This window comes from Sorex fumeus, unplaced genomic scaffold, assembly GCF_029834395.1.
Source record: "Sorex fumeus unplaced genomic scaffold, SorFum_2.1 ptg000035l, whole genome shotgun sequence".
Classification (NCBI taxonomy): Eukaryota; Metazoa; Chordata; class Mammalia; order Eulipotyphla; family Soricidae; genus Sorex; species Sorex fumeus.
In genome coordinates, this window is record NW_026606092.1 from 8,789,520 (window position 1) to 8,801,506 (window position 11,987).

At 46.6% G+C, this 11,987-nt stretch overlaps 1 protein-coding gene across 1 annotated transcript; it reads right to left on the bottom strand.

Annotated features, from left to right (window-relative positions):
* Window positions 1–1,523: 1,523 nt before the first annotated feature.
* RPS27L (ribosomal protein S27 like) lies at window positions 1,524–5,176 on the bottom strand. Its single transcript, XM_056117652.1, has 4 exons — window positions 5,060–5,176; window positions 4,068–4,176; window positions 3,439–3,549; window positions 1,524–1,716 (listed from the first exon to the last, which is right to left on the bottom strand). The coding sequence occupies exons 1-4, from the start codon at window positions 5,063–5,065 to the stop codon at window positions 1,688–1,690; spliced, it is 255 nt and encodes an 84-aa protein (XP_055973627.1). The 5' UTR covers window positions 5,066–5,176; the 3' UTR covers window positions 1,524–1,687.
* Between the last annotated feature and the right edge of the window lie 6,811 nt (window positions 5,177–11,987).

Here is an 11,987-nt window from a genome sequence, read left to right on the forward strand (position 1 = left end):
ATGAGGTCTGGCAGAATTCGATCTGACTCCAATTTTGAGCAATCATGCAATAACTCTCAAAGGTATACCCGTTACTTTACCAACAGTGGTTAGTGACAGAATCATTCTATTTACAGATATAGATTTATTTTTGGTTTTTGTGGGGGCAGAGGGGCAGACATCCAGTGGTGCTCAGAAATCACTTCTGACAGGCCCATATGGAATGTCAGAGAGCATATGGGATGCCAGGGATAAGAGCCCTTCCTCCTGTACTATGGCTACAGCCCAGGTGTGGGGATATTTGTTCTTTTTTTTTGCTTTATTGGGTCACACCCAGCGATACACAGGGGTTACTCCTGGTTCATGCACTCAGGAATTACTCCTGGTAGTGCTCAGAGGACCATATGGAATGCTGGGAATCAAACCTGGGTTGGCCGCGTGCAAAGCAAGCGCCCTACCCGCTATGCTATCACTCCAGCCCCTTTTTAAAAAAAATTTTTTTAATTGCTACTGACGTTATTAGAACATTTATAACTAGTTATAAATTTACACAGGACTGTAAAGATATTTATTGAGACTCTTAAAGATGACATAAACCAAGAAAGTCTGGGAACATCTGGATCATTTACTTCTCTGGGTATGAAATCTGTCCAACACTTTCCATAGTTTCTTCAGTTCTTGTGTACTATTTCTCTAACACACAAATCAGGTGGGTAGGACATTTGCCTTGCACACAGCCAACCGGAGTTCAATCCCCAGCACCCCAGATGCTCTCGTGAACCCCACAGGAGTGATCCCTGAGCAAAGATCCAAGAGTCTGTTTTTTGTTTTGTTTTTTTTTAAAGAATAACATGTAGAAAATCTCTCAACAGGAACTATCTTTAAATGTCTGCCTTAAAAATGATTCCAAGTAAAACAGAAGCACTTGTTTTCATAGTCCAGTGAAGCGGATTATAATGGCCAAAGCGGAAAAGACACTCCACTTCTGAACTCTCAAAGGTCACTCGATAAACTGTAAAAAGAACACTGATACCAGGATCACATTAACACAGGTCTGTGCCAGGAGTGTTCACCTTTCCAGATCAGGAACACCCACACACATAAGACTCCAGTGAGGACAGCCTGGAGTAAATAAGGCTGTTAACTCCACATGACCTAGGTCCTCTCAAAGCTTCTCCTTCATAACAACTCAGAGACGAGCTCCAGTTACTGTCCTAAACTATGCAGTGGATTAAAGTCATATAAACCACAAAGACACTGCACTGTGATCGTCACTCACTAAATATGTACTTCTCTAGTTATGTTTCTGTAGTTACAAGAGCAAAACCATACTTAGAATTAATAAATATATTTCTTTCCATTGTAAATATTTAGCTTCATTCATAAAAATTAGAAGGTCTGAAAATTAAATATTTAAGTTTCTACAATTGAAATGAGATACAAGTACTTTCCAAAAATGTTTAAACCAAAGATACTCATAGTACACATAATTGTAGAGAATATTCACAAGCACTTAAAACACAAAAAGGCAAAAGAGGGAAATTTGTCGATAATCAAAACTTTATTGAAAAACTGACACCAAAATAGGAGATCACTGTGGTATACCTTACAAAATTGAACGTAATTACATTATCTCAGTAGATTAACTAGAATTACTGAACTGATAAGGCTTTCTGGGGCATAACACAAATTTAAGTTGTGCAGGTCATTAGTGTTGCTTTCTTCTAAATGAACATCCTGCAAAAGAATCGTGAGAATATTTTTAATGTTAAGTCTATTCTCCTTGACACAAGTTTTAATGGCAAAACAATACTCTTTTGTTTAAATTTCTTAAAGGTTTAGGAACGCTGAATTAATCTTAAAACACACAAGTTATTCCTTTATAACAGAATATACTATACCACTACACTTGATCTTAGCCAAAAGGCCGAGGGGCTAGAGTGATAGCACAGCGGTAGGGCGTTTGCCTTGCGTGCAGCCAGCCTGGCCGAGCCAGGTTCGATTCCTCCGCCCCTCTCGGACAGCCTGGCAAGCTACCGAGAGTATTCAATATGCCAAACACAGTAACAAGAAGTCTCATAATGGAGACATTACTGGGCCTGCTTGAGCAAATCAATGAACAACAGAAGGACATACAATACTATACCACACCTTTTCTATTTGAATCTGCTCTGAAGTGACTGTTAACTCTAATTCCTGTTTCTCAATGCTAATCGTAAAACTGAATTCAACAGTCAAAACTTGAGTCATGGGGGTCAAGGATGTATCTCAACAGTAGAAAACATGCCTCTCATGTTTCAGGAACTCTGGATTTAATCCGTGTCAAAGGAGAAGCAAAAAAAAAACCCCAAAAACAAAAACAAAGGACCGGAGTGCATTTGCCTTGTATGCGGCTGACCAGGGTTCAAACTCCAGCACCCCATATGGTCCCCCGGCGCACCGTCAGGAGTGATCCCTGAGTGCAGAGCCAGGAGTAACCCCTGAATAATCCTCTAAGTGTGACCCAAAAAGCTAAAAATAAAACAAAAACAAAAAACCCAAAAACTGTATTTTAATAAGGACCATTACAAAGGTTTTGGAAATCTTGCAGGTATACTTTTAGGAGCAATCCTCCAATATTTATACCGTATGCTGATTTCATGCTTAGATCTAATCAAGTCATACCACACAGAAAAATGCAGTCATACCACTGCATTCAGTGCCAATCCACTTGCAACTCTTCTAGTGAGAATACATGGAATTCACAAGTCCCCAAAAGACAGAAACAAAATGCAAGTATCACAATTATAGAGCCAGGGATGTGCATCAGTGACAGAGCACGTACTTGATGTCCCAGATTTGATCCCTGACATCACAATCAAACCAGTAACAATAAAATCCCAAAACGCAACAAATAATTATGGTGCTCCAAATCTATAAGTACTATACTACATAAACATTCTTTTTTATTACTAGGAAAAAGTAAAAACAAAATTGGTTGTGTTTCTTTTTTTTTTCTGTCAGAGTAAAGGGGTCACTGGGCCAAACCTAGGTGTGCTTAGAACTTGGGGTTTGAGTTGGGTAAGTAACAGTACTTTGGGGGAACCACATGTGGGGACAAGGATTGAACCAGGGACACTTGTGAATAAGGCAAGTGCCTTACCCTCTGTACTATCTTTCCAGCTCTCCTAAAATTACACTTTTAATGTAAAATATATTTCAATATAAAAAAGTTATATTAACCATTAAATATGATTAATGATGGTTAAGGATGCTCACACTGATCCTCTGGAATTTGAAGTTTATAAACGACTTATCTCTTGTTTAGCTCCCAGCGATAAAGATAACGTACTAAATATTAGCTAAACAAAACACCTGTGGCATATTTTACCAAAAGAGCACATAATTTTGCTCAGCATGAACTTGAGATGACTTTTACAAACTGTCAAGGCTGGGGTAAGGAAGCGTCAGGCGATGTACCTTCTGTCAGTCTGGCCTTCCCTCCTGTGGGCTGACACAACACTGTGGAACAGCCAACACAGAGAACCACCGTCTGGGCATGGCTGAAGACCGTGGTGATCTTGTAGCAACCTAAGGAAAGGGCAGTGATTAGAAGCAGAAGAAAACTCCCTTCTCACCAAACGCCGAGGGAAGACCCTATGAAAGATCAAGAACCTCAGTTCTGCCCCGCACATGCCACACGTGCAACTCACTTCTGACAGCCACACACAAAACTGGTCTGAGAGAGGAGATATTCATACTGCTCCATCAAACTTGGTGTCCCCAGAACATCATTTCAACAAGAAACGCATCCAGCCTCTTTTTACCAGGGAGATTGCCAGCCCACCTGCACACTTTGGGGGGCAAGTGGTACAGGGATGCCTGGCTAAACTGCCGCCCCCCCCCCCCCCCGACAGCCCCCAAATGTCGGCATGCACTCTGAAGCTGTTCCTTGGTAATGGTGGTGGTGGTGGTGGTGCAGGGGATGGGGGGGAGTCCTAGTCCGCGGAATGGGAGGGTCCCGGCAATTTTAATCTTCTCAGCGGAAAACTCGCTGCCCACGACAGCTTCCCTCTCGAGAGGGAGGCAATCAAGATCGGCTCATTTACCTGGACATTTGACGTCCATAAAGTAGGAGTTGGGACTCTGAACCAGCCGCTTCTTCTTATGCTTCTTCTTCTCGTCCTCCAGGGAGGGATGCAGGAGATCTTTGGCCAGCTGGACGAAGAAGCAAAGCAGCGGCGCCACGATCAGAACCAGGAAGGAGAAAAACCAAACCCACCCCTGCAGCGGACCTGCAGCACGTGTCCGCGCCTCCCACCCGGCGCCCGGCCACGGTAAGGCCGACCCCGGCCACGGTAAGGCCGACCCCGGCGCCGCTGGCCCCGTCAGCAACGGGAGCAAAACAGCGTGCGTGGAGGCAGCGAGTAACTGGCACGGCTGGGGGGAGTGGGACCCGGCCCGGGGTCACTTCTGCCGCCACCCACTCCCTCCCCCCCCACACACACACCAGGTCCACCCTTGCTCCCGGCGGCGCTGCACAAGCGTCAGTTTCCCCTGCCCCACCCCCACCCCGGGCGCTCGGGGACGGGACCGAGCTCTGAGGGGGGGTTGGGGGGGGGGGCGGCTGACGCCGTCCCGGCCACCTCATGTCTGCAAGAGAAACGAGACTGCGCCCGCCACGGGGGCCGAGCAGAGACTGGCCCGGCGACTCCGGCCCCGCCCCGCCATCTGTTCCGGACGGGCCGGCCGTTTCTCAGCGGGAAGGAGGACACGCACGCGGCGTGGGGGGACGAGGGGAAACGGGAGAGACGCCCGCAACGGACGGGCTCCTCGGAGGCCACCCAGACCTCCGTCGGCCAAGTCAACGCCCCGCGGGGCGCGGGCTCCCGGCGCTGGCCGGCTCCCGGCCACACACGCCACGCGGCGGGCAAGTCCCGGCAAGTCGGCCGAGGGGAAAAGCCGCGCCCTCCGCGCGGGGCTCCCCGTGGGTCCGCGCAGACGCCGGGAAAAAACAGGCCCCAAAAATACCCTCCTCCCCGCCCCCTCGACAAACGGAGGCGCACGAAACGGGCCGAAAGCCCGAGAGCAAATGGCTCACAGGCATGTTTGTCCTTTCGCGAGCTCCGCAGCCCACAGAGATGAGAAACGCCGCCGCCGCCGACACCGCCGCCGCGCGCCCAGCTGGCGACACTAACTTCCGGGATAGAGCGGCAGGGCGGAGCGGCGCGGCGCGCCGGGCAGGGCGGGCGAGCCCGGGCGCTCTAGGCGCTCCTCTCGGTGGTCGGAGGCCGCTGGCGCGGTCCGGGCTCGGACCGAAGTCTGACGAGGATGTGGGCCGGCCCCAGCATCAGCGGCGCTGGTCCAAGGGCTCAGGGCCTGAGGGAGGAGCCGGGCAAGGACCGGGGGCGCTGGTACCGATGTTGCAGCCTCGAGCCACCCCGTTGTGCTCGCGATTCGCTCGGGCGCACGGGGGTGGTGACGCAGTGACCAGTTCTTGGCTCTTTAACGCTGCTCACGAAAAATTTGTTGCTGCCTGCGCGGTTGGGAAACGCCCGCACATTGTTGTGCACCCAGTTTCCGAGGTTCCCAGTCCTCGCGGGGGCATCACCCCGAAAAACGTTTCCGGCAGCATCTGCAGCAGAGTGGCAGGCCTGACCCTCCGGGACTAGAGGCTTGGGGTGCAGAGTGAAGGGGCCCCCAAAAGCAATGCCCACGGGACGCCCTGGGTGGACGCACTCACCACCTTTCTCTCTGCAGAGAGAAAAAACGCGCTCCCACTTTAGCAAAAGAAGGCGTGTAGAGTTGAGTGCCTTCTAGGGAAGGATCTAAACTTAAGGGAATCAAATCACCTCCAGAAAACCGTGGAAACATTTTTATCTACGGGTTTCCCAGCATTTTTTATTTACTTGCTTGCAGGTTTGTCCTGGGTTTGGATTTGATATCATTCGCATCCTTTTGTGCACATTCTTTTAAAACTTCCTATGAAATGGTCAGTCCTCCATGACACCCCCGCTGGCCTGTTTTGTTTGTTTTCTTTTTGTTTGTGGTGCTCAGATTAAGTCCTGGCTTTGTGCTTAGGGATCACTCTTGGTAGAGCTCAGGGAAGCATATGAGATCAGTGATAGAACCTGGGTCAGGTTCATGCAAGGCAAACTCCCTACCCCATACTATCTCTCCAACCCCTGGCATGACTTTTTATGGCATATAGCGTTCATTTACTCTATGCATAGATGCTTTTTCACCCCCACATCAAAAGAGACATTAAATTGATTTTCTTATTTTGATACTTAACACCTAATGACTTTCCAGAAGATTGTAAAATAATTGAATTGTGGAGGAAAGAGGATAGTCCCCAAAGACTCCCACGGTCTAATCCCCAGGACTTATTGTTCCATGGCAAGTGGAATTAAGATCACTAATTAGCTGGCTTGAAACTAGGAACATTATCCCAGATTCTCTGGTTCAGATCAATGTAATCACTGACAGGAGAGATGGAACAAGAGGACAAGGCACTTACCTCAGGTGCAGTCCTGGCATTATTTATGGCCTCCTCCCAAGCACCACCCCTTCCAATCTCAGCTATTCTCAAAAGTGCAGGAGTGAGAAGGAAGACAGAAAGACGTGTGGCTGGAGGAAGGATCTGAGACATGTGAGCTGCTGTCTTTAAAGTGAAAGGAGTGTTGAAATTTATATGGAACAATAAGCCCCCGCGAATAGCTAAAGCAATTCTTGGGGGGGGGGGGAAATGGGAGGAATCAACCTCCCTAAATTCAAACTGTACTACAAAGCAGTAATAATTAAAACAGCATGGTACTGGAACAAAGGCAGAACTGCAGACCAATGGAACAGGGTTGAATACACTGACATCTCCCCTCAATCATATGATCATCTAATCTTTGATAAAGGAGCAAGAAATGTGAAGTGGAGTAAGGAAATCCTCTTTAACAAACTGTGCTGGCATCACTGGACGACTACATGCAAAAAAATGGGCTCAGAACTCTGCCTAACACCATGTACAAAAGTAAGATCAAAATGGATTAAAGACCTCAACATCAGACCAGGCACGATAAGGTACATTGAAGACAAAGTTGGCAAAACCCTCCATGACATTGAGGCTAATGGTATTTTCAAAGATGCCACGCCACTGGCCGAGCAAGTGAAAACAGAGATAGATAAATGGGACTATCTTAAACTAAGAAGCTTCTGCACCTCCAAAGAAACAGTGACCAAAATACAAAGACAGTCTACAGAATGGGAAAGGATATTCGCCGAATACACATCTGACAAGGGGTTGATATCAAAGATATACAAAATACTGGTTGAACTCCACAAGAAGAAAACATCCAACCCCATCAAAAAATGGGGCAATGAAATGAACAGAAACTTTCTCAAAGAAGAAATCCGAATGGCAAAAAAGCACATGAGAAAATGCTCTACATCATTAATCATCAGGGAGATGCAGATCAAAACCACAATGAGATACCATCTCACACCTCAGAGGCTGGCCCACATTCAAAAGAACAAAAGCAACCGTTGCTGGCGCGGATGTGGCGAGAAAGGAACACTCCTTCACTGTTGGTGGGAATGCCGACTGGTTCAGCCCTTTTGGAAAACAGTATGGACGATTCTCAAAAAATTAGAAATTGAGCTCCCATTTGACCCAGCAATACCACTCCTGGGAATATATCCCAGAGAGGCAAAAATGTGTAGTCGAAGTGACATCTGCACTTGTTTGTTCATTGCAGCACTCTTTACAGTAGCCAGAAACTGGAAGAAACCTGAGTGCCCAAGAATAGATGACTGGTTAAAGAAACTCTGGTACATCTACACAATGGAGTACTATGTAGCTCTTAGAAAAGATGAAGTCATAAAATTTACATACAAGTGGTACAACATGGAAAGTATCATGCTAAGCGAAATGAGTCAGAAAGAGAGGGATAGACATAGAAAGATTGCATTCATCTGGGGGATATAAAGTAACAAAATATGAGATTAATACCCAAGAATAGCTGAGATCAGCACCAGGATGATTACTCCATAGCTTAGTGGCCAGCTGGGCATTCTAGAGGAAAGGGCAACTCAGATAGAGAAGGGAACACCAAATAAAGGGTGTTTGGAGGTCCCTCCCAGGAGGGAGGGGAGATGCATGTCGAAAGTGGACTATGGACTGAACATGTTTGCCACTCAATGCCTCTTTTGCAGACCACAACACCCAAAAGGAGAGAGAGAACACAGGGGATTGCCCTGCCACAGAGACAGGGGGGGATAGGGGGATGGGGGTGGGGGGGATATTATCCATGGTGGTGGAAAATGGGCACTGGTGGAGGGATGGGTATCTGATCATTGTATAATCAAACCCAAGCACAAAAAATTGTAAATCTACAACTGTACCTCATGGTGTTTCACAAAAAAAAAAAAATAAATAAAAAAAAATAAAATCCTTTCTAAGAAAAAAGAAAAAAAAAGAAAAGATGAAGTCATGAAATTTACATACAAGTGGTACAACATGGAAAGTATCATGCTAAGCGAAATGAGTCAGAAAGAGAGGGATAGACATAGAAAGATTGCATTCATCTGGGGGATATAAAGTAACAAAATATGAGATTAATACCCAAGAATAGCTGAGATCAACACCAGGAGGATTACTCTATAGCTTAGAGCCCAGCCGGGTATTCTAGGGGAAAGGGCAGTTCAAGATAGAGAAGGGAGCACCAAATAAAGGGTGTTTGGAGGATCCTCCCAGGAGGGGAGATGCATGTTGAAAGTAGACTATGGACTGAACATGTTTGCCACTCAATGCCTCTTTTGCAGACCACAACACCCAAAAGGAGAGAGAGAACAAAAGGGAATGCCCTGCCACAGAGGCAGGGTGGGAGGGGGGGATAGTATCCATGGTGGTGGAAAATGGGCACTGGTGGAGGGATGGGTATTTGATCATTGTATGACTGAAACCCAAGCACAAAGATTTGTAAATCTACAACTGTACCCCATGGTGCTTCACTAATAAAAAAAATAAATAAATAAAAATAAAGTGAAAGGAGTGTTCCCCAGATGTGACTTTGAGGATAGCCGCACACTCTAGGGGAAAAGGCAGCTCAGATAGAGAAGGGAGCAACAAATAAAGGGTGTTGGGATGTTCCTCTCAGGATGGGAAATGTGTGATGAGAGTAGACTATAGTCTGAACAAGATTGCCACTCAATGTCTCTTTTGCAAACCACAGCACTCAAAAGGAGAGAGATAACAAAAGGGAATGCCCTGCCACAGAGGCAGGGTGGGATGGGGGGGATGGGGGGTGGGAGGGATACTGGGATCCGTGGTGGTGGGAAATGGGCACTGGTGGAGGGATGGGTACTCGATCATTGTATGACTGAAACCCAAGCACAAAAATTTGTAAATTCTACAACTGTACCTCCTGGTGTTTCATTAATAAAAATTTAAGGAAAAAAAAGTGAAAGGAGTATGGGTGCATGAGGAGTCTCACCACACAGAGAAGCAGATTCAACCCTGGCACTCCGAAGGGGATGAGGCACAGAATACACCTCATTTTCAGCCCAGTGAAACTCAGGCCAGATTCTGAACCAACTACAGAACTGTATAATAGTAATTGTTTCTGGTATCTTTTTATTTATTTTTTAATTGAATCACCCTGAGAGAAAGTTACAAAGTTATTGATGATTGGGTTTCAGTCAATGTTCCAACACCCATCCCTTCACCAGTGAACCATCACTCTTCCCACCACCAGTGTCCCCCGTTTCTCTTTTTTCCCCCACGGCCATGTCTTTTCTTTAAAAACGACTTCTTTGCCCCTTTTCCCTTCCTTTTGTTGTTGCCACACGCGCACACGCGCGCACGCGCGCGCACACACACACACAATACTTTGTTGCAATGCACCCAAAGCTGTTATACACACACATACACACACTTTGTTGCAGTGCACCCAAAGGTGTTGCGGACGCGCGCACACACACACACACACACACACACACACACACTTTGTTGCAGTGTACCTGTGATCAAACTCTTCGTCTGGCACCAGGGAGGCCAGATCTGGCTACTGGAAGGCAAGTACTTTACCACTGAGTCATATACCCAGGTCCCTAAGATAATACATTTGTTCTGCTTTAAGCTATTAACTTTATGGTAATTTATTATTACAACAGTAGAAACAAGAACAATGAAGAATCCAAAAATCCAGTAAATACCATCCTATTCTGTCATATCTTAGAACTCTCCCCCCACCAAAAAAAAAGAACTCCCTCCCAAGTTTTCACCATTAAAGCAAACATTCTTGTAGGTAAATCTTTGTGCATATTTTGATTATTTTCTTAGATTAAGCTCCTATGAAGAAATTACTACATTAATTTATGCCAGTTTTAAAACTCATATTATAAAATACCAACTGCCTCTAGCAGAAAAGTCAAGACAATTTTATTCCTGATGTAAACGTTTAGTAAAGCTCCTTCTTAACATACTTGACAGTCTGAATATTACATTTTCCCCTCTCTCACTCAATTCAAAAGACGTATCTAGTACCTTGTATCTACTATTTTTTCTTAATAATGTCACTGCATTTTTTCACCACATTTCACTTTATTTTCACTGCATAATGGTCACATTTTTATGTCAAGATTTTTTTTGCAACAGGGCGTGATCATTATACGCAGCTTTCTTTTTAAAAATAATATTATTACAAGTAATAAAAAGTAGTGATCACTGACCTCTCCTTGGTGCAAGATCGGGATGCATGAATTACTCAGGAATATATGTTAAAACTGAATAGTTCAAATTGACACACATCATTTCTTCCTGACAGTTCAGTGAACATCTCTTCCATCTAAAAAATAGTAGCATGGGAGTATGGTGCCGCCAGCAGGTCAATCTGTACCTGTGAGGCGAGTGCATCAGCAGCTTGATGGCGCCTTCAGACTCCCAGACACCCCAAAATTGCTGCTGTGCCTTTGGCCAGACCCCAAAAACTTGGGGCAAAGTTTACCAAGAAAGTAAACAGCCAAAAGTTAGGTATGTGGGAAGCACACCCACAAACCACCTCCGACTCAGCTATATAATTGGAGGCATGGCCTCTCTGCTTCCTGATTGAACTACTTAATGGCCATGATCCCAGAGACTCAGAAACAAATCTCGAAACCCAGCGGCTTTTGGCAGAAATGCATCCGGTCCCTGCAGTAGGTTACCGGTGCTGGGCCAACCCAGGTGGGAATAGGTTTCGTGCTTGGCCTGTTCCACCTGGCGGCCAGGTGGCTGCCATCCTCCAGAGGCCACTGGACAGTCAGGTTTGGGTCCGCAGTGATGAGACATTTTGGGCCTCACAGGATGGAGGTGGAGCTGGTCCTGTCCTCCCCACCCCAATGAGACCCCAAGTCATCACCCACGAACAGCCTCTCTGGCTCCTGATCAAGCTGCTTAGGTAAAGGTAAAGGTAAAGGCCCTCCCGTTGATCGTCGATTTGCTCGAGCGGGCCCAGTAACGTCTCCATTGGAGACTTTGTTGTTACTGTGTCTGGCATATCAAATACTCTCGGTAGCTTGCCGGGCTCTCCGAGAGGGGCGGAGGAATCGAACTCGGGTCGGCCATGTTGGCCGCTTGTAAGGCGAACGCCCTACCCGCTGTGCTATCGCTCCCAGGGACACAGAAACAAATCTCGAAACCCAGCGGCTTTTGGCAGAAATGTGTCCACACCATGCAGTAGGTTACAGTTGCCGGGCCACCCCAGGGGGGAAACGGTGTTGTCACTGCCTGCTCCCCCTTGGCGGCCCAGTGGCCATCATCCTCCAGAGGCCATTGGACAGTCAGGTTTGGGTCCGCAGTGATGAGACATTTTGGGCCTCAAGGGATGGGGGTGGAGCCAGTCCTCTTCTCCCCACCCCAATGAGACCTCAAGTCATTGCCCACGAACGGCCTCTCTGGTTCCTGATCAAGCTGCTTAATGGCCATGATCCCAGAGACTCAGAAACAAATCTTGAAACCCAGCGGCTTTTGGCAGAAATGCATTCGGACCATGCAGTAG